Source organism: Nothoprocta perdicaria, unplaced genomic scaffold, assembly GCF_003342845.1.
Source record: "Nothoprocta perdicaria isolate Ctin4 unplaced genomic scaffold, notPer1 scaffold_117, whole genome shotgun sequence".
In the NCBI taxonomy this organism is placed as follows: Eukaryota; Metazoa; Chordata; class Aves; order Tinamiformes; family Tinamidae; genus Nothoprocta; species Nothoprocta perdicaria.
Window position 1 is genome coordinate 2,068,089 of NW_020454283.1, and position 22,268 is coordinate 2,090,356.

The 22,268-nt window shown below is 47.3% G+C and overlaps 2 protein-coding genes across 3 annotated transcripts; one reads left to right on the forward strand and one right to left on the reverse strand.

Annotated features, from left to right (window-relative positions):
* Nucleotides 1-2,558: 2,558 nt before the first annotated feature.
* UBXN10 (UBX domain protein 10) lies at nt 2,559-3,591 on the forward strand. Its single transcript, XM_026053685.1, has one exon. It carries the CDS (start codon nt 2,559-2,561, stop codon nt 3,459-3,461), a length of 903 nt encoding a protein of 300 aa, XP_025909470.1. The 3' UTR covers nt 3,462-3,591.
* A 2,745-nt stretch (nt 3,592-6,336) lies between these two features.
* LOC112959578 (ATP-dependent RNA helicase DDX19B) lies at nt 6,337-15,609 on the reverse strand. 2 transcript variants are annotated; one of them, XM_026053604.1, is made up of 13 exons: nt 15,479-15,609; nt 15,258-15,306; nt 14,732-14,785; nt 14,018-14,153; nt 11,924-12,016; nt 11,127-11,229; nt 10,615-10,729; nt 10,166-10,343; nt 9,514-9,751; nt 9,082-9,244; nt 8,435-8,626; nt 7,948-8,028; nt 6,337-6,816 (listed from the first exon to the last, which is right to left on the reverse strand). In XM_026053604.1, exons 1-12 carry the CDS (start codon nt 15,533-15,535, stop codon nt 7,967-7,969), a joined length of 1,440 nt encoding a protein of 479 aa, XP_025909389.1. In that variant the 5' UTR covers nt 15,536-15,609; the 3' UTR covers nt 6,337-6,816; nt 7,948-7,966. The 2 variants fall into 2 exon arrangements, with proteins under 2 accessions (XP_025909389.1, XP_025909388.1); XM_026053603.1 differs by lacking the exon at nt 6,337-6,816 and having other exon boundaries at nt 7,347-8,028.
* Between the last annotated feature and the right edge of the window lie 6,659 nt (nt 15,610-22,268).

Sequence of the window (22,268 nt, forward strand, 5' to 3'; positions counted from 1 at the left end):
AGCGGGAGAGAAATAAGCATGGAGATGCAAAAGGTAGAGACAAAAGGAAGAATAAGCACGGAGAGGGGAAAGGGGGACAGGTAAAGGGAGAGGGTGTGTGGGGAAGGGAAGAGCATGGAGGGAGGCGAGGTGAGAAGACAAAGGAGAGGTGGATYGGGAGAGGAAAAAGCATGGAGTGCAGAAAGGAGGCAAGGCAAAGCGGGAAGCAGAGCAGGAGAGGACGAATCACRGAGTGGGAGAGGCAAAGGGAGTGCGGGAGAGCGCGAGGAGAAGAATGGCGGGGTGGAAAGCGCTGGGAGCCGCTCTGTGGTGGCGGAAGCGGGGTGGTCGCCATGGCAACACGGCYGTGTTGACCAGCGGGCGCCGGCGGCAGGTGAAGAGGGAGGCCGGGAGCGAGCGAGCTGCAGCGCCGGGGCTTGCTTGTGGGGCCGGGGAGCCTGTCCAGGCTGTGGGGCTGAGCTGTGAGATCTGGGCCTGGCTGTGGGGCTGACCTGTGGGGCTTGGGCCTTGGGGCTCTGCTGTGGGACCAGGCTGGGGGCACAGGGCTGGGAATGGGCTTAGGCTGTGGGGCTGAGCTGTGGGACTTGGGCCTGGCTATGGGTCATTCTTAGGCTGTGGGGCTGAGATGTGAGGCCAGCCATGGAGCTGGATTATGGGGTCAGGGCTAGGTCGGAGAGCTGAGCTGTGAGACCCAGGCCTGGCAATGGGTCTGATTTGGGCTCTAGGGYTGAGCTTTGGGGCCTAGGCCTAGCTATGGGGCTGAGCTGTGGAGTCAGGTTTATGCTGGGGAGCCCAGATCTGCCTATGGGGGTGTCTTTTAGGCTGCGAGGCTGAGCTGTGAGGCAAGGGCTTGATTATAGAGCAGGATTACAGGGTCAGGGCCATGCTGTGGGGCCATGCTGTGGGGCCAGAGCCTGTGTGTGGAGCTGGGTTTAGGCKGTGGGGCTGAGTTGTGAGGCCATAGTATGGCTGTGGGGCGGGGCTGTGCTGTGAGGCTGAGCCGCAAGGTTATGGCCTAGSTGTGGGGCTGGTTTTACCCTGTGGGACTGTATTGTGGAGCTAAGACTTGGCTGTGGACCTGTGCTACAGGGCTGAGGCTTGGCTTTAGACTCAGGCTATGGGGCTGGGAGCAGCCTGTGGGCTCTTCCTATGGGGCAGGGCTGTGTTTTCAGGTCCACGCTATGGAGCCATCTCTCCATCGATTCAGACAGTTCATGCTGAAAACATAACGAATTTAAACATCATGGATCACCTTCTCACACTAACCATCCAAACTAGACAGAAGCTGCTAGAGGGGCATGGACACTGGCTTGGGAAAGTCCAGCTGTGACTCCTGGCAGATTGTTTGGGGTTTATTTTCACCTTGCCCATAGAGCTGTGACACTCAGTAGCCACTTCAGTGCGCTCCAGACCTGTCCGGAGGGCGTGGGATTGCAGTCTGGAGCTTTCTGTAGTTGTGTCGTTGCCTTGRAGTTGATTTGTTAGATGGGGTAAATGATCCTGCCCTTTCCCTCGTCCTTTGGGCTGCTCCCAGGAGACTCAGATGAGTCCACACTGCCGCTGGCCAGAGCTCTGCTGGGCACCAGCTAAACAGGGGAACAGAGCACCTGAGAGCTGGATCCTGGGCTCCCGGAACAGCTCTGTCCCACTGGCTTGTCAGGCACACTGCGACCGTGTCCTCTTGGCCAAGTCTTGACTTATTGATATTTCCATTCACCAAAACAAGAGGTAGAGGAGGAAGAGTGTTAAATACSACATCACTGGCAGAAGGCCTGAGTCGGTTTTCCTACCCTTTCTTATTTGATGCAGGCAGGGGAGCTTGGCCACTGATATCCTGTCTGCAGGAACAGCCAACTTGTGCATCTGCAAAAAAACCTTATGAAGGTTACCCATAGACAAGGTCATTTTTTTTTTCTGAAGAGTGCTAAAAAGACAAAATAAACCATTCATTGATGGTAGGAGGGCTTTTTTTTTATTTGCTTGCTTTGACATGATCAGCAGCCAGGTCTGGAGATACTATATCCCGTCTTGATTTTCCAGGATATATATTTTCCAGGAAAAGTACAGTTCTTTAATGGAAGACTGCTGTCAGTCTCTACCARGGAGAACCATTTTTGATTGGTGGCAAAGTTAATATGTTTCTCTATATTGATTATTCAACCTCCAGGGTCTTTAAGGAAGAGATTTGAATAAAGAACTGTAGTCAGTCTTGCCTTAAAGTCTTCATTGGGAACTTAATSTTGCAGTGCAGGAACAGCAGAAACATCACGTCTGTACTTCGAAGTTCACTCAGGTGCCTTCCACTAAGTTTCTGTTGTGAGAAAAATCTCTGTCAAAACTGACAGTCTTTAGATTGAAAAGAACACAGCTTCCTTGTGCTCTAGCTTAACCTTACATGATTTAATCTGTGACAAAACTAGCCAAATCTGTTGCTATTATTAGATAATACACAGTGTAAAAGTAGGACCTGTAGGGAAATTAAACTCCCAAGAAGTCTTCTGGCAAGTTCCTGCTAACTTTTCCCTCTGCTGCCCCATCTGCAGGTGTCTTARGAAGCAATGGCCAGAGCAGTTCTTCTGAAGTTAGCACCATCCAAGCGCTACTTCCCTTCAAGCACAGCAGCCGCTTTCTTGTGGACAAACACTGTCAACATGCACATGACGAGGCCAAAATCTGCCAAGGGACGGACAAGGTCAAGCTTCAGATGTTCTCCCCAAGTGGAAGCTTATCCTTGCCGAGTGCCATCTTCACCAGCAGATGCCCAGACATCGATCAACAGCCAGAGAACCTCCTCGCCAAAACTGGTCTTCCCATCCAGCCAGATGTCTCCTGAAGAAATCCCAGAGCTCCAGCAAGTGCCTTTGAGGACCTCCTCTTCCTTGAACAAGTACAGGGTGCTCCCTTCCATCGGCAGGAAAGACTTAGGGAGCAGTGCTGTGGAAATAGTAACTGAGCAGACCAGCAGGCTGAAATTGAGCAAGCGACTGGAGGGAGCTGAAAAACTCAAAACTCTTTCTAGACAACRAGGATCTGCCAACATACTGTCAGAAGCTGAAGAACCTCCTGAGGAAGGCTTGAACGTTCAGCATCCTCCTGAAAAGCCAGGAAGGAAAATGAGGCAAGAGAGCTCTTCATTGTCCACTTTAAGTTTGGAAGAGCCAACAAAGAAAGAGACAAGTTTRCTGCTTGCTATTAGATCTCCATCTGGTCAAAGATTTGAGCATCGTTTCAAGCCGACAGACAGTCTTCAAACAGTCCTTGCTGTGGCAGAGCAGAAAACCGCTACCAAATACAAACACTGTAGTGTTGAAACCATGGAGGTACCAAGAAGGAGTTTTTCCGACCTTACGAGGTCTCTCCAAGAGTGTGGAATTCTCCACAAGTCAGTATTGTGCATCCTGCAGAAAGAGCAACAAGAGGCACATCTCTTGGGGCCTGAGGATGGCAGTGCACATCCCTAGGTGCCTCTGCAGGTCGTGCTGCTGGACAGGATGCATTATTTCTTGTCTGGCAGCCCAAAAATGAACAGTTGGAAGTTTCCTGGGCCACCTTCTTAATCTTGCTGTCTTCCAAAAGCTTCTTGTGAAGTACATTTGTGTATATAAACCAAATGTGTTGAAATATTGATTTTTTTTTCTAATCTGTAAAATCATAAATCACTTCTCAAGCACCACCAGCTTTTGGCCTTTTTGCAGTGGTCCGTTTTCTTCTTTGAAGACTGATGTTTCCGATGCATACTTTCCTTGGAGTAAGAGATCTCTCCTGTTTTTTTTTTTTTAATTTTTATTTTATGTATATATGTCACGAATAGACCACTTCTCCGAAGGAATTCTGATTCAGTATACCATATTTGGGAAGACAGAACTGTTTTTATTTTGTTTGTCCATCTTCAGTAGATCGCCACACTACAACATCTTCTTAACGTCAAAAGGGACTGAACTCCACTCAGATCTGAAAAGAAGAGCAATGGCACATAAGAGTTAGTAGATTATTGCGAAGTATTAAATGCAAGGGCAACAGCGAAAGACATTTGAGAGCTCAGCTATTCCTGGAAAACCTTAGTGCTTCTTTTTAGGAGTGTGACTACACTGTACTTGCTAGAACAAATGATTAATTTGGGGCTGTATGGGAGAGGAGGATATTTTTCCCCTTGTTCTCTCATTCAGCTGGTACAATTCATAGGTAAAACTGCCATTTAACACTTCTGCAATTGAGCTCAAGGAAGTAAATGATGCTTTGAGGGGATTTGTTTGTTTTCTTTGTATGTATTAATTGGATTTGAACAGGAATTGGCTCACCCAGTAGATCATATTTTACTAAAACGTTATGACTCTTCTGAGCTATTCCATTTAAAAAGTTTGCTAGAGTAACTTGGGCATATTTTGGTATAAATACAATGCACTTGAGTCTAAAGGAAAAAAAAAATCTAAGTTTCTGGTGGTATTCCTTACAGCTTAAAGGTGATAAATAACTGAAACAAAAATGACTTAGGCTCTCAAAGTGCACAGCTTGCCAAACAACCAAGCTAGTTTAAATATTGTGAGATAAAATCTTTTTTTTAGCTGTAAAACCAAAGTTTCTAACCTCCATGCAACTACCTACTTGGGAAAATAACAGTAGGAGAAAACTCAGTATTGCGTTGACCAAGAGCATGGAATTTTATCTCAAGCAAGTATTTGGGGTCCACCCATTTTAGAAAACCACCTCTCGAGGTGTAATGCATTCCACTTAAACATTCAGAAACAACAGGAGCAACAAGGAAATGTGTGCCCCCTTCTGTATTTAATTCAGTGTTTAATGGTTAATGAGATATTTGGGTAGAACAGCAGTGAGCTGTGACAAGTCTGAAYCTGCTAATGTTCAGAAAGTCAGATCCTCTTTTTAATGACTCTGCACTATTATCCAATGATACCTGCCCTTTAGTGACAGTTTAGCTCTTTAGAACGGGACTGCAATGTGTGATCACACAGCATCCTTTTTACTTCCTTTTTACTACTGGAAATTTCACTCTTTTTTCCTACTTTCATGTCTCAGAGTGCATCTTACATCATATCTTTGCTGGGAATAAGGAGCAGGACTTTGCTGGGAATAAGGAGCAGGAGCAGGAAAGAGCATTTGTTACCGGTACTCCGAGTAGCCACTATGTTGATGTTTTCAAATCAGCTCTAACATGCAGATTTCTCTAGCTCCCTCCTTAGTCATGGCAGAAGGAAGAGATCAAACCAGGATTAGCATGCAGCATCACCTGATTTTCTGTATATAATGTTACATKTCATTTAAGTTTTCAAGACTGTTTTCAGATTGTGTGATAGGAAAAACAAATCAATAAAAACTTAAAAGGGTGAAAGTTGTACTTGAAATGATTTATGCGAAGTGGAGGTTTAGCTACTGCCTCTCCTCTTAAGTAACAACCACAATTAATTTGGCTGTAACTACCCCAGGCGCTGCCCAGAGTGGACTCTCACACTTTGGCACATGCRCATCCCTGTCTCCTCACCATCCTGCAAGTGGTTTCCTGGCGGGTTTTGTCCCCGTCCTCTGTTAAATACAAGCTCCTGCAGCTGAGGAAGTAGCAGTGCTTCAGATCAAGCCCTGCCTGCTGCTGAGGATCAGAGAAACAGCGACTGCTGCACAGCTCTAAAAGCACATGGAGGCTGATACGTCAACCAGCGCCCAAGAGAAGAGCAAACCAGATCACAACAGACAGCCATTCTCCTGGAAAACTGGAGAATCTCCTAAGGGACCTGATGAGAGAGCCGGATCTTCTAATAAACTCATACAAGCTGAGGCATCTCCAAGATCTTATGACCATCCATTTGAATTTTTGCTTCCCCCTGTTTGCAGCCTAAGGCCCCTGCCGGTGTTTTTCCCCCAAAGCAGAGCTGGCAGTAGGCACCTAAAGCTCTGAACTTGCTATGCTCTGCACCTCTTTTCTTCAAACACCTTGTTCTGTATGTGCAGGGGAGTGGCTGCGGTGGCTTAAGTCCCGGCACAAGCAGCACAATGAGGGAAGAACAGGAGTTATCTAACTTCATTCATTAAGCAGCATCTTTTCAGGTTATTGCTTCATGGTGGGAAGCTGTCATGGTTTTTTATAAAGAATTTAGGAAAATCAGCATTAAAGCAGGAGCAAGCCATACTCGAGGGGATGCTTTGAGGCTTTTGCAGAACAAAAACGTACCCAAGCAAACCAGGAGCTGAGGCATCGTTCAGTACGTGTTCTTTATTCCAACTTAAAGTACATTAGAAACAGCACACAGAACCAGCAGCAGCTTTCATGACAGTTCAACCCAATGCACTGCTGTCACGCGGTCATTCAGTTGCACTATTAAAGTAGGTGATTGAAACAAGTCTTCCACTCTACACGCAAGCACTCACTCACTTGCCACTTTAAATAGGTTTCCAACAGAATAAAAATAGATACACCCCAGAATACAAAAAGTTTAATTTTAACAGTTTTTCACTAAAGCCTTTATACAAATTGATAAAAGGGTGCACAATTTCCTAAAATTTTAGGTACACTTTAACTGAGCCTTTTTTTACTTGGTAAAAGGATCCATGTTCCTGTCTTTGAACAGAATATGATGGCCAAAATTGCAAAGAAAATTCCTAGTTAAATTTACAATTTATACATTGGTTTTGAAGTGATACCTGCACTGAGTAGCACGCCAATGGCTGCTCACACACGTCCCAYTTTCCTTGAAAGAGCTGTGCACCACTCTGTCGTAGTTCAGGAGCCTACATGTCCTGGAAACTGGGCTGGGGGAAACAACCGCCCAACTTTCAGTTGTGCACACAAAAATGGTCCCAAGTGACCTAAAAAGTCCAAACACCGCAGTTATAAATAACACCCCCCGGCAAGGACCTGTTTTGCACTACTAGCACAACGAAAGTGGAGTGCTTCCCATCTGTGATTTGCCTGAGCAATTTCACTCAGGACTCTGGTACTGAAACATCCTGTAACAGGTAAATCTGGTGTTCTAAAAATATTTTTTGGTCAATACAAGCTACCATGATTTTTTTTTTTAAGCCAGATAAATATTCTTGCTTCTACTACTCATCAGTGAAATCCAGTGGTTCCATGTTTTACTTCACATGGAGCTTCACAGCATCTTAGAACTGAGAGCATCTGCCTACAGGTGACTAACCCCCCACTCGAAAAGACACTACCATTTTACAGAGGTGAATTTATTCAGAAAGTTAATTAGTACAATTGTCTTTACACTGCCCCCCTCCCCACCCATCTGCAGTTTGGCAAGGTTAAATGCTTCCGATGAACTTCTAGAGTACTTAATCAAGCACTTTCACCACTGCACTGCTTTATGTATAGTGGCCATTCAAAACAAATTAATGACAAATTAAAATACTGCCCAGCAAAAGCAACACGGCACCTGTGTTCAAGAGAATGAGCTACTACAGACATCTTCTGGACAATCTACTTAAGGAAAAGCAGGGCAAATCCATCAGGAAGCCAGAAATTAGTCTTAAGAGCTCAGGGAGCGCCAAGAGAATGACATCCTGTTTAGTACAACTTGAGTTTTTAGCCAAAAATCAGCTGCCTTTTTTTTTTTTTAATCCATGTCTGTTATATATTTGGCTGTTGAATTTCAACTGATCACGTTTATGTTGAACCTCATCCCAATTAAAGGCAATAAAGCATTTATTTATTTGTTTTAGATGGTTCCATTTTGCCTTTTTTGGCAAGTGTATTTCTAAGAATTCAAAATATTTTCCCATTTTAAGGCTAAACTAAGAAGTGTGAAAAGCTTCTGTAAACATTGCCTCTTCTTCCCCATAGTTGCACAATTTTAAGTCCAACTGCAATTTTTAAAATGAGGTAATTTTTGTGTCGTATCTTAAAAGTCCTTTTCGGGACTAGCTTAGAGGCGTGCCAATCTGAACACTGATCCAATTGGAGTGGGAGAGCTTCCACAGTAGGGTACACACCAGTTCCAGCAGCTGTTCTTCAGTTAGTTATCTTCTCAATTTCATCCAAGTCGTCAGTATCCAATTTGTTTATCTTTTTGTCTGTTTAAAAAAAAAAAAGATGGAAGAAGATGGTCAGATACAGTGTAACTAAACACAGAAGAGAAAGTTGCATTCTMAGGGAAATTAAGTTTATCCATGAGCACTTGTCACACATCTCTTGTACTGCACGATAAACACTGCTTTGCACCCATGCAAAGAACTTCATCCAATAATGGCTCACTACCCTCTTGAAAGGAAAGGCAAGAAGAACTATTTGTTGCACAGCTCCATTTCTCACATTATTCTCTCAAAATCAACCACAACCCAAAATGCAGTTGATGTCTTATTCGGCTGACAAATACCTGTTAGAGTCAGAGCTGCTTCATATATAGCTAGTAAAAATTCACCTGGAATAGAATCAAGTTTAGAGGAGAAAGAAAAAAAAAAAAAGTAGGAGGCTACGTACTGAAGTGTTCCTGGATTCTGTTGAGAATATTCATACTGTGCTTGCTGTCCACCATGTTAATAGCCAGTCCTCGCTTGCCGAAACGACCTGTACGGCCAATCCGGTGCAGGTAGGTCTCGTTGTCTGGGTTGCCATCTTTATCCACAGGAAGGTCAAAATTGATAACAACCGAGACCTGCTCTACATCAATCCCTGATGAAAGAAAGCATCAGGTTACAATTCCATTTTATTCATCTTGGAACAGAAACACTCTCTGTTCAGACTGTGTGCACTTTGGTCCCAACACCTATGGCTTCCAAACTGCACAATTTTCAACGGCTTTCAGAAAGCTGCCACAAAGTTGTCCCCTAGATGACTTAAGAGTTAGAAGCCAGTGTCAACCTCTGAAACCACACCAAGAGTGGCTAAAACGATCCAGAAGAACCTATCTTTTCAACAGGAAACAGATCTTTTCAACAATATATTTATGAAGTAGCTGAAAATAAGAATCAACACCAGAGAATCCCATTAAAGGGATACTGAAAAACAGTCTGAGCTGCTCAGCTTTACCCAATCTTCATGCATTTCTAGTGGAAACTCCCTTCTTAGAAGCTATAAAGACCTTCTGGCTTTTTAAGTACTGAGTTGTCCTTGTACGTGCTCACTACCTCTGGCACAGACGTTTGTGGTCACCAGCACTTTCTCTTTGCCTTCTCGGAACCGCTCTATGACAGCAGCTCTTTGCTCCACCATCATCTCTCCGCTGAGCAATGCCACCTGATGGCCTTCCTTGGAGAGCTCTGCCGCCAGCCAGCCAGCCGTCTTGCGAGTCTGGAACACAAAGTTAGGCCCATCTTTGGAAAGAGGTTTTAAAACCGGAAGCAAGAACAAAGTGACTCTCAAGACCAGGTCAACTGCAGTAGGCTCCAAACACAGGGTTGATGCCTTTATACTGGTTACGTGGTTGTTCTGGCCCTGTCAGCTTTGCTTTTTCTATCTAAGAGTTATGATAGTCAAGAAAAGAGATGACGATGATGCCTGGCCAGCTTTCTTAACACTGACAAACTAAGGGAGTTGTTGGCAGTAGCAAAAGGACTCACATGGCAGAAAATCATGGCCTGGGCAATGGTGATGGCGCCGTAGATATTACAGAGAGCCTGGAACTTTTCATCTCTGTTATTGCACAGAACGTAGTACTGTTTAATAGTGTCCAGTGTTTCCTCCTCTCGCTTCAGTTTGATAATGTTTGGATCAGGAACAACTTTTTGAGCAAACTTCCACACAGAATCCTCAAAAGTGGCTGAAAATAGAAGCATCTGACAGTCTCTGGGGAGCATTCTGCAAGAAAGAGCAAAATGGGAGTCACATGCCACACTTGCCTCACAGTATTTCAACAGGATCAGAGCTAGAGGCAAAGGAAAACAAAACCATCAAAATTACTTATTTCAGTGAATGGAAAGACTAAAACTCATCTTAGTCATACCTGATCACTCCCATGTATGTCAATATCATCTACAAATGAATAAATCCTCATCTGGGGACACCTTTTTTTAATCCTTAAGAAAATTTAACTGCTTGCCATCCCTTAACAAAACATCTCCATTACCATCTGAATTTGAGCTAAATAAATGATTCTAATATTCTTGCTTCACCAGTCAAGAACTTAGCCGTACTGCCTCCACGTTACAAGACACCTCGCTATAACTGAAAGGAATAACCTTCATCTCCCATCGTCAGGCAAGAAGTCCTTACCTCTGAATGCGGATGCTTTGATCTTGATGACCCTGGGTTGCAATCATTACATCAGCCTCATCCAAGACAAACACTTTGATTTTCTTGGGATCTATGAATTTCAGTTTGGAACACCAGTCCAGCACGGTGCCAGGTGTGCCAATTACAATCTGCTCAGAGATCTTCAAACCCCTCTCCACTGCCAAGAGAAATGAAATCAGTCACAAAACAACTCCTAGTATTTAGCTGTGTTTACACTAGGTAAGAAATTCTGGTAACATCCAAAGCACTGACAGACTTGTCCCAATGGAAGCCCTGCCCCACTCTGAGTTACCTCCCATTGCACTAAGTTCATATTCCGTACAGATCCTAGGCTGGTGGASACACGAGTTGGCTGTGCTAGAGTCTGATACGACTGCAGAATAATCTTTCTCATTCCCAGTCTCTCAGTGGCATTTCACTTTACTCACATTTATTGCCTCGGACAGCATAGGCAAGTTTCAGCTCCGGATAAAACTTTCCCATCTGCTCAATCACTTTTCCTGTTTGAAGTGCCAGCTCATACGTTGGGGAAAGGCACAAACACTAAAGAGATAGAGGGATTAATGAGTTGGAGATSATCAATATGATCACACTTGCTTTTAAAAATCCTTACTGAGGTTTTACTGAAGATGAATGCATGAGCAGCCCAGCAGTATCCAGAAGCCCAGTCAGTTCTGGACTCTTAACCTTTGGAAATTAGTTCATATGCCTGTGATAATCTAGCTACAGGCTTGCTGTGTCCAGCTCTGATACTTAGACACAAGAGTGTAGATATTTTGCTAAAGGACATAAAGACAGAGGTGATGAGGGTCCTAATAGCTATCTAAGCTCCCTTAAAAATAAACTAAGAAACACCAAAAGATAGATTAACAGCATTTGCACTAGATGGCATTGCACTATCACTAACCCTCAATAAGAGTTGTTTTCCAGAAATGTTTACCTGTGGATACTTGTTCCCGGGTTCAACACGACTGAGCATGGCTAAGACGAAGGCAGCTGTCTTACCAGTACCAGACTGTGATTGTGCGATCAAGTTCTGCGGGCTGCAACACAAAGSAGACACTTCAAATGCACGCACAAGCTCAGCACGATCCACACAAACAAAAAGCAAGAAAGGAAACATAGCGAGGAGCAGGCATAAGCATTTTAACACACTTGAGTTTTATCAGCTCTCTGTATTGCCAGAGCAGAAGTTAGTTTCCAACTTCTACCAACTTGCTCTTTCAGTACAAGTGACCTTGATCACTAGATTTCTAAGCAAAACTGCTACAATCTGGCAGTACTTTTCCATTTTGCACATCTCCCTCTAGTCTTTTAATACTTCACATATTCCAACACAGAGGCGCAGAGAGAAAAATCAAGTTGCGACTGAGAATCCATAGCCATCTATCCAGGGATCATCTATTCCCATCTATCCAGAATTTTCAGACCAATGTTCCATAACAGCTTTATTATTTCTCCCCTACACTAAGAAAAAAAAAAAGAAGAAAAACAGATTTACCTTGGCCTACTGTAGATGCAGTATCTAAGTCAGTGTTTAGTGCCTTCCCTGGGAAAAGGGCAGATCTAGGGCTGCCGTCACAGGGCCCACAGAAGCCCTGGATCACAGGACCCCTTTCACCTCAAGCTCAGACATCGCCATCCTCCCTCCCATCCACAGCAGCAGCCTAGTAGTAGCTAAATAAATCTTTCTAATCCACTCTAAATGCAAAAGCAATAGAAAGTATGGGTACACACGGCTCAGCAAGCATCATGGGCAGGGCATTTTCTTGTATCTTTGATGGTCTGTTGAAGCCCATGGCATAGACTCCTTGCAGAAGCTGCGGCTTCCTGAAAAGAGAGGAGACTTTTTTTTGCTTTGTTTTTAAAAAATCTTTGTGCTAAGCAGCTGTACCCTCCAATGAGCTGTGTTTTGAGAAGAACTTTACAAAGGTCATTGGCAACCCAGCGTTAATTCCTTGCAGAGCCCAGAAGCATCACCCAGAAAACACCCAACCCATTGCTTCAAAGCCTTTTCCATCCAAGTTAMCCTCTCAGCTGAATTCATTGCTTCAAACTATTTTTCATCTAAGTTACCCTCTCAGCTGGTAGGAAGTTAGGGGAATATCCAAAAAAACTTCAAAATACATCTTACCCATGAAAATCTACATATTTTCAGAAATATCAAAGGAAACTTTAAAAAACAGATGTATCACTTCGCCTTCAAGATTATGCCTCCTAAAAGGGAGTAAGATTATTCTGACAGCAAAATGTTGCACATTAAACATATTTGATTTCTACGTGTTGATTTCACATTTAGCTCAAACCACAGAGCACAGTGAGATTCTGTTTTACCCAGTGACTCTTCAAAGAGACACAAATCATTCAAGGTAACCATGCACACAGTTATGTTTCAAGTTAAGCAAGCACAAATGTAGACAGCTCAAGAGACAATGTCTACCGATAAAGAAAAAAAAATGTAAGGCAGAATATATGCCTGCCTTTTGCAACTGCTTAGAGAACTGTGTCACACCTTGAGTGCCAGCACTGGGCTTCTTGCATGTTCCAAAGCAGCTTTGCAGACAGTCCTGGTGATTCCAGAGCAGGGCCTGTTAATCCTACCTTTAAGGTCAATCCCTTTTCCTTAGCAATGCCTAATCTTGGCACCACAGTTTTGACTTCTTCAAGACTCAAATAGGGGGCAAAGTAGCCTCAGCATATGCAAATGAAATTTTGCATCACTAAATCATTAAAAAGATTTTCATTTTGACGGATCTTGTAATATAGATCCACCTCCCACTGCAGTAATACTGGCTTTATGCACAAAAATACGAGAAGACAGATAAACTTATTCAGTGTAACTTGACTATAACCTACTGTTCAAGCGTGCAGTGACATTGCTAGCCCTTAAATACCCACAATTACTATTTCTGCTAGTCAGCTCTCTAGTTTCAGTAGACATTTGTCTACACAAAAAGATTTAAAAACAACRTACAATACAGGTTATGGCGTTAGGAAGCTCTCAGCTCATGAGCTCGCTTGCTGGAGAGCTGCTGGCATTGCTCAGAAGTAATCATTTTTTCTTCAAAGCAAGTGAGTTTTCCTAAAAGTCCCCTTTTTTCCCCATTAAGAACTTGCTACTTTGCACAAGGTGCCTTTTAGAAAGCGCAAATTCCCTTTGGATGCAACTCAAAAAGCTCTTTGAGAAGGCAAACCTATAAAGCCCCACACTATGGAACAGGTGTCAGGGATACATCAGGTCATAAGGAAATTACCAAAAAAAGGACTCAATTGGTCTGACTGCCGACAGACTATTTAGCCTCTGAAAGATGATGCTAACAGGCATTAATTGTGGCTTTTCGTAGATGTTCAGCCACAATGGGACTCAAACAACACCCTGACATTTCAAGGTGGCCTGTATTGCTAGAGCTGATTAGAGAGGGGGAAAAAATAAAGCCAGATGTGCCCAGATCAGGACTGAGAACACTTGTACAGGAAGTTATTGCTCAGAACGACTACCTTTCAGATGAAAAACACCAAGAAAAAAAAAGTAATACTTCTCACTGCTTGTGCTTAAATTATACAACACACAATACACTGATTTATTAATGACATATTTGCTACCTGAAACAGAAACCAGTGATACCTTCTCCACCAGAAGGAAATCTAATAGGACATGAGAGGAGATTGCAACTGCCTGACCAGCTCCAAACTGACACCCGTCAAGCAATAACCAGCAAAACACAATTACGAAGGACCTCATTTAGCATTTCAGTGCCCAGGCACCAACTGTTGAATTTGGAGACATTCCCGGGTWCCTCTTTTGGAACCCATAAACAACCGGGCACTTACAGGCGCAGCTCCTCAAAGGACTTCACAGAGTAGAGAGGCGAAGTGGGATCCCGCTGCAGCACTTCCACTTGATTTGTGTTGTCAACCAAGTTGCTGCGGATCAGCTTGTTTAACAAGGACTGGGCAGCTCTGTCCTCTGCAGGAAAAAGAAAGAGATACAAAAAATAACGTGGCCTGAACAGACAYCTTTCAGGTTTTGTTTTAAAGAAAATTTGAGGGCAACAGATGCTTTGAAAGCTTCTAATATGCCTGGGACCAAGGGTAACTCAGATAAAAACCTAAAGCTGACTTGCTGCCCTGAGGAGGATTTGGAACTCTGGCTTTCCAAAACATGTTTCTCCTAAGCTGCCTTGCAAAAGACTCGCACGTTACTCAYCTTCTATCACCCACTTCATAAGCACAAAACGTTGGTGGCTACAGCAATTCCAGCTCCAGGTTATCCGACTGCTGCTCTATCCGCTCCTGCCCCTGAGGATGCTGCTGTCTCCTTACTTCATCCTAATCCAGGAGCCTCCCAAATTATCATGGGACCTAAAGGCTTTATAAGCATTTCAAAGGAAGAATCTGCCTTACAACTAAGTCAGGATACAAGGGTAGAATACAAAGGCATCCATCCTGAGACATAGGGAGACTCACTAAGTTCACGCCATATGGATTTCTTTCCAACATTCTGCTCCAAAATCCTTCCTCTCATCCACCAAGAAATGCACTTACCTTTTTCCTCATCCTCTGTCTTCTCCGCGTTGTCATCCATCTTGACGACAGCACCTGGATTCAGACAGTGCCAGAAGTCCACATGAGCTAGGGCCCCAGGGCAAAACRGGAAACTCAAGCCTGGGAGAATTTTGGGGTCTGAATCCTGTGGGAAAAGCTATAAAGCAGGGCAACTGCGGGATAAGGATAGTCCTGCAGAAAGTGCCCGGGTTACAGCTGCAAACTGACACCAAGGTTCCCTGCGAGCCCCTTGCAGTGYGTGCTGCTCTAACAGCGATTTACAGGCACCAGATGACAATGAAAACACAGCAGCTTGGACAAATAAGGCAGGAATTCAGCCCCAAATCCTGCTTAACCTTCATTTTATGCTCCTTTCTGCCAAAATATACCCACTACCGAGGAATTTAACTTGGCACCAAATGTGGGAGGAGAACGGGAAGGGCAAGGTAACAAAAACAGTGACTTTTCACCTCTACTTTTATTTTTCTACCCCTACCCCCACGCAGAGACAGGGGCCGCAACTCACCGTTAGAATCCGGCTTGGGTTTCTCCTCCTTCAAGTGCAAATTGCTGAGCTGCGATGATGGGAGAAGAAAACCCGTGAGCGAGGGGAAGAACACAGAAGGCRCGGGGGGAAGGGAAGAGAAAGGGCCCGTTTTCGGGGCGGCCGCCGGGAGCCGCTCCCGCAGCGCCCCCCAACCCCCACCGCCGCGYCCCCACTGCTTCGCCGTCCTCCCCGCTGCTCACCGACTCGGCGGCCGCCTCCTGCTCGTCCACGGCCAGGGCCCACGAGTCGGTGGCCATGGCGGCGGCGGGCGCAGCGCTGCGGGGCCGCCCCGAGCCGCAATGGCGCCGGCCGCGCGCGCCCACAGCGCCTGCGCCGCTCGCCCTCCCGCCCGCGCCGCCCTCAGCACGATGCCCGCCCGGCAACACGGCAACGCGGCACGACCGTTCCGGCCACCGAGCGTTCCGCCTCCGTCTCTGCAGGGGGGGGGGCGTGGACATGTTGGGGGCGTGGTCTATGGGGGCGCGGTCTGTGTGGGCGTGGTCTATGGGGGCGTGGCCCGCGTTATGGGGGCAGGGCATGGCCGGGCTGTAGGGGGTTGGGGTCCCTGGTGAGGTTGGGCTGGTTGTGGGGCTGTAGTTGAGCCCAGCTGTGGGGCCCAGGCTGAGTCCTGACTATGGGGCCAAGGTTGGCATGGTTTATGGGGCTGGTGCCTGGCTATGGGGCTGAGGTTGGGCCATGGCACTGGACCTAGTCTAGCTGTAGGATGGGCCATGACACTGGGCCTGGTCTAGCTGTAGGATGGGCTGTGACACTGGACCTGGTCTAGTGTAGGACAGGGGACARGCTATGGGGCTGGGATCTGGTTATGGGGCTGTACATGACCTGGCCATGGGGCTGGGGACAGGCTATGGGGCAGTGTGATGAATATGCTCCTTTTCCCAGCTCAACCTGACTTTTCCCATGTAGCCCTATTCTGGGCTGTGGGTCGCGGGCCACGCTGTGGGACTGGGCCTGGCTATGGGCCCAAGCTCTGCTGTTGGGCATGAGTTGGCCATGGGGCCGGGGCCTGACTGCGGAGCAGGCGCTGAGCCGTGGGGCTGGACCTGGGTTGGCGGTAGAGGAGAAGCTGCTTTACGAGGCCTGGGAAGCAGCGCCTGCTCCTCTGCTTCCAAAGCTTTCCCCCTGCCTCAGCCGGCAGGTCAGACCCCGCTCTGTTGTGTGAATACATCCGCCATGGCTACCAGATGCACTTGTACCAATCCCGGGATTTTTCTTTTTCCTCGCCGTATGTGATTTTCCTCCTCTGAGCCAAAACCCAGCACAAGCCAATACTTCAATGAGCATGGGAAGCAAGTGGGATTTTCCCAAGTTTTGCTCGTTTATCTGATAAGGATAAATTTTCCAACTTCAGGGTGTAAATTGCCCTTCCCAAAACAGGTTAAATGACAAGGCAGGGCCTAGCCCAGCCCGCTCCTCTTGCTGGGATAGGGATGTGGCTGGATYGGGACCATCCTGGTTCTGGAGGTCTCCTTGGCCATAGACACCTCCCTGGGGCATCTTCAGCTCCCTGCTCAGCGTGATGGTAGCTCAGAAAATCCGGGCGCGGAGGAGGCCGAGGCCGTAGGGTGGAGGAGGCGGCCTGCCACCAAACCTAGCCTTGTGATGGGGTGGGCAGCGCCCTGCCACTTAACGCCATGGGAAGGGTGGACCGTGGGGTGTCCTTTGGCCCAGGGACAGGGTGACAGCCCCTTAGCAAGCTAAGGTGACCTGAAGCCAGGTGAGCTGCTTGTCTTCTCACATCTGCAACCAGGTGGGAATCTGCTTTGCTGGGCAGCTTTGGGCAGCACTGGGATTGCTCCATGGCCGTGCAGCCGGCTCTCTGCCTCATCTCCTCAGGGAAGGACTGTAATCACCTGGACAAGCCACTGGATGTCAGTGTTGATTGAGGCAAGTGAAGCTTCAGGAATGTTTTGCCCAGTTGTAGGAAAGCAGATTCTCCCTCCAAGCACTATCACCCTGGGGTCTGGTCCTACCACACGGGCCCTGGTTGGATCTGCGGGGATGGTTTGGGGGACCTGCAGCCCTTACTGTTTTATGGGAAGAGAAAAAGTCCGTTTTTTTGTTCCCATATGGAATGAAAACTCCYGCTCAAACTTCTGAGTGTGGGAGCAGAAGTGCTTTGTGGCTACCCGGGAAGAGGGTCCCTGTGCCCCTTTGGGGTCTTGCTGGGCAGCTGGGAGTGTTGGGGACAGAGCTGTTATTTTGATTTGCTCTGATATTTAACATGGGAAAATACACCAGAGAAGAGCATCAGCCTGACACTGTCTTTTCTGCGGCTGGGCAAGACCTGAGTTTTTTGAGGGCACCTGCAGGAACGATGTCTGGCCCTTTCCCCTTTGCATCATTAGGGTGTCCGAAGGGGATATGGCTGCTTTGTGTTGCTGCAGGCTCCTCCTGGGCCTCCGAAATCGTTGCGTAAAGCGCCATAGAGCCAGAGGGGAAGAGCTGCTGCACAGCAACGTCTTCAGATTCCCCTGGGGAGCCAGCCCCCAAAATTCTCCTTTGAAGCCCTAGTCTAGGGAGGGTGATGATGAGCTGGAGCAGAGGAAACCTTGCTGCAGAGAAGGGTTGAAATGTAATTGGCAGAAGCAGCTGCTTTGCAGCTGAATGCTTCTGCTGAGCAAAGGCATGAGGCATCTCTTGTAGGGCCTGTCTGGAAGAGTGGGGACACGGGGGCAGCAGGAGAGGAAAGCCAACGTTGGCCACGTCCTGCTGTCACACCAGAGTGGGCAGGGAGAACGCCTATCCCCCTGCATGGTCTTTCAGTCCCAAGAGTAAAGGAAAACTCTCACAATTGTGGTCTGGTCCTGGAGAAACATCTCAAGAAGTGGGGAGGCTGAAKAAGTCAACCAGAAGGAGACATTTTGGAGGTGGATCYTTGTGGACTGCAACATTTGAGTTGCATCCTTTAAGCTGCTCGGACGCTTGCATGAGTTCCACCCTGCTCCTGACCTGCCACCCTTGTGACGACCTGAGAAGAGATAGAAGTGGTGAAATGGGTGGATATGCATGGCTGGATCAGCATCTCAATGTTTGCTCTTGATGTTTCCATCAATGCTTAGGGACCTGGGAAGTGGTTCTTCCTCAGTTGCATCCCCGAGGGTCCTAAGGAGATAGGGTTGTGAGGAGGACAGGGGAGCTGGGCCACCTGAAGCACTCAGTGTTGCTAAAACCTTTCCAGAGGCAGAACTCTTCCTCTATCCCTTGGACAAGTGCACCATGGTCATTGGCTTTGAAGTGGCTATTGCCAGCGCACTGTGATAAWGCAGATCAAGGACAAGGCCATGATGAACGAGTGTCACATTCCCAATGGAAGAGCTCACAGCAGAATCAGTAAGAGGCTTGTATTGAAACGCTGAGTCTTGGTAGCCGTGGGCTCTTGTTCTTCTGCTGGGTCTTCTCGTTTTGGAAAGCTTTGTTGCTTGGTCCAGGGCTGGAGTGGTCATTGGAGAGCTGGTGAGGAGCGCTTGTGATGGTCATGACACAGGGCATCTTCCCAGGGTGATTGTCTCTCTGCACAGGAAGGACTGTGCTGGAGGAGGACTCGGAGAGCACTGTTTTGGTGACTAACCTAGGCGAGCGAGACCACCAACCCYTCTAGGTGGGATTAGCTCTGGTTTGGAGATCTGCAAATATTGTCCGTATGGGATAAACCAGGCCCTCTCCAGCTTGTCCCCGCTGCCCCCAAGCTCAATGTTATCGCTCCAACTTTGCCATCGTGGGTACCTGCATCTTTTTCTAACCTCAAATTTAACCCAGACTCTTCTTCTCTCCATCCTCTGCATTTCCAGAGCCCGTTATGCCTCATATTTTACTGGAAGATGGTGATATGGCATCTGCAGACTAAAAACAGCACATGAAGGGGAAGAACAGCTTCATTAAAGGCACTAATAGGGACCCCAGCRTGGAGGAAAAGGTGAGAACCAAAAAGCCCTGGGGCACAAGAAGATTTCCTTGAGGTTGGCACAGCACGAGCCACTGACCCCAGATTTGCTCACAGTAAATTCAGCAGTATCCACCCACGGAGAAGGAAGGGAAAATTCTGCAATGCTCCCCATAAACAGAGCATGGAAGGAGCTCAGAGTTCRTTATTATGTGTATAATTAGCACTCATCTAGCACAGTGTAATTAGATAGGTGCCTCATTATAGCATTAATTCCTACCATGACTCGGGATAAAATATTCCTCTGGTTGCTCAGGAAATGTTTACCATTTCTGGATAGCTTTCAGGAAGATGTGAGCGGTTTTAACCGGAGCAATGAGCTCCTCCAAAGGTAATAGAAACTTCAGTCTTTAGTCTCTTGATGGGCAAAGAGGAAAATAAGCTGCCGTGGGATTTGTGCTTTGTCTGTCAGCAGTTGAAAGCAATGAATGAGCCTCTTCTAAGTTACAGTGGCGGCAAAGAGAGCAGCGAGGAGGAGGGGACGGGTCAGCACTGGCAGGAGCTCAAGGGAGCCTCCATCTCCCATCACAGCAATGCAAGCGCAGCCTCAGCATTTGCTCCCTCTTTTACAGGCCTCATGGCTCTCATTTGCACCCAAAGGTGCTCAGCTCTCCTAAAACTTATCCTATCTGCACCTGGAGCTGGTTGCCAAAATGTGGCACCACCCAAAGGGTGTCCGAGGCTTGCAGGGGAGCCCAGCTCTACATGCTCGGCTTCCTGAGCTCGCCACGGAGCTCATGCCGCCACCATCTCTCACCTCACCAGAGGCCAAGCCACCTTCTTTTCCTTCTTTTCCCTTTTTTCAGCTGCTTTCTGTCGCAGCTGGGTGCTGGGACCAGGGCCGTGCTCACCCAGCAGGCGTCTCCGCTAATTGCGTGCGGCAGGTGGAACGAAAGGCAGCACCCACGCTCCAGCTCACACAGCTCGCTAATTATTTCCCTGCCTTTAGCATATCAAATGATCTGCTGGGGCTCATCCTGGAGCCGATTCCTGGCAGGAAAAMCACCAAGGAGGCCCAGGAAGACATACAGGGAAAGGCACCAAGCGAAGGGAGTTCTGCAGTGAGGAGGGAAATACCTAGGGCTCTCCTCACCTTGAAAATGAGGCTTTGCTCAGGGGCTGGGGTAGAGGATGGACTGCTGCTAAGCTCCTTTTGATGAACTAACCCAGCAATTTGGGCAGTAATTGCTAATTAATCTCCCTCCGGGTTTGTCATGCAGAAGCCTTGGCTGCTCATCAGCCAGCAGGTTGTAGAGATGCTGCAGTCAACTTTTGGTTGACAAAATCTTCATTTTTAAATCAGGATAGAAGGGGAAATGCAGTGAACATGAGGAGGAGAAAGGGAATAAAAGGTGCTTTCCTTTCTGGGTGGGTTACAGCAGCTCCAGGACCTGGGTTTCTTGGCAATCCCTGGARCACTGGAGGTCTCGGGTGCCCAAGGGCACTGTGATCACTCCAGGCACCTCAGTTCAGCTCCCTGGGCAGAAAGATACAGCTTGTGAGAAACCTGATAGGGAAAGACCTTAAAGCAATGGCAGATAAAGCTGGAGATGGTGGGGAGGGGGCGGGAAAGCCCTTCTAATTCCCAGGGATTGACTCAATCTTTTTGCAGCGGTTGGCACAGAGACTCTCGGGCAGCAAAGCTGCAAGTGGAACTCGTGCTGATGCGCAGAGCTTCTCAGCAGAAAGAGCGCAGTGCTGCGTAAAGCCAAGCCTGGAAGCTGCCTCATAGCAACATAAAGGGATATGAATCACTCCCTTGAGAAAACAAACCTGACCCTTTGGGGTCTGCCTTGTTTCTCCTGAAATCAGACTTGYGAAAGGCAAGTGATGCCTCCGAGGACGGAGCCGCTCGGTGCACAGGGCGCGTGGGCTCCGGTGATGGGGGCTGGCGCAGCTCTCTTGACAGGGGCAACGTGATGCCCAGCTGAGGCCGGGTAGCCTGGGCTGCTTTATACATGCAGCACAGGAGGTTATAAAAGCGCCGTGGGAGGCGGGGGTTTTTTGGGTTTTTTTGTTTGGCTTTTTTTTCTTTCCCCAGTTTGGCRTTATTGCTTTTCATAACAAAGATTGCCACGTGAAATAACATCARACAAAACGCAGAAAGCCCTTGGAGCTGAGATGTGTGCGAAAAAAGGAACCTGCATGGTACATGTTCCTATTGAAAATATATCTAGAAAAATGATAAAAGTAAGCAAGAAAAAAAGAAATAAAGCCAGCAAGCCAGATCCAAGGGGTATGACTCAAGCCAGTACATGCAACACGCTGAGCGCTGCATCGTGTGCTTCATTACCAAGCAAGCACAGACAAAAACTTTGGCCGGCCTGTCAGTGCCGCAGGGCAGTGCTGCACTGTGCTGATGAACCACATTTTCAGGAAGCAGCCAAGGAAATGTTGGGCAAATTGATTTTGCCAGGTGCTTGGTCAGGGCCGGATCTTCTTCTTCCACTCTGCATCCTCTCTTGTCTCCTTGCTGCTGTGATTCTCCCCAAAATCAAAACTTGGGGCTGAAACGGGCAGCAAAAGAACTGCTTTCGCTCCCCCTCCTCCAGCTCTGGCTCCCACCTTGTCTTGCAGACTGAGATCATCTGGAGATGCCTGCACAAAGATCTCCCCCACCACCCCACATCATGCTCAGCTTCTGTCCTGACCCGTGGATGGCCCAGCAGGACCTCTGGGAGGAGGACTCTGCTGCACGAGTGGCACTAGCATGTCAAGGTAGCACGCAGGRGAATGCACAGGATGAGCATAGGTGAGCTACAAAGATTACTCCATGCAGATGGGGGATCGGCAGGACAGGATGGGGGGAATTACATGCATTTCAGACACAGATGCTGGTAGAGCACGTTGAGATGTGCTGAGAGCTGTAGAAGGGCTTCTTGTCCTGACATTTGCCCAGGTATGAGCTCCCCCAGGAGCAATTTAGGGCAGTGGAAGAGCTCCTGTTTGCCATTCCCAGCATGGTGCTCAGTGGCTTTGCAGCACAAGCTCCTGCAGGAGCTTGTTGGCCCCCAAAACAAGCCATT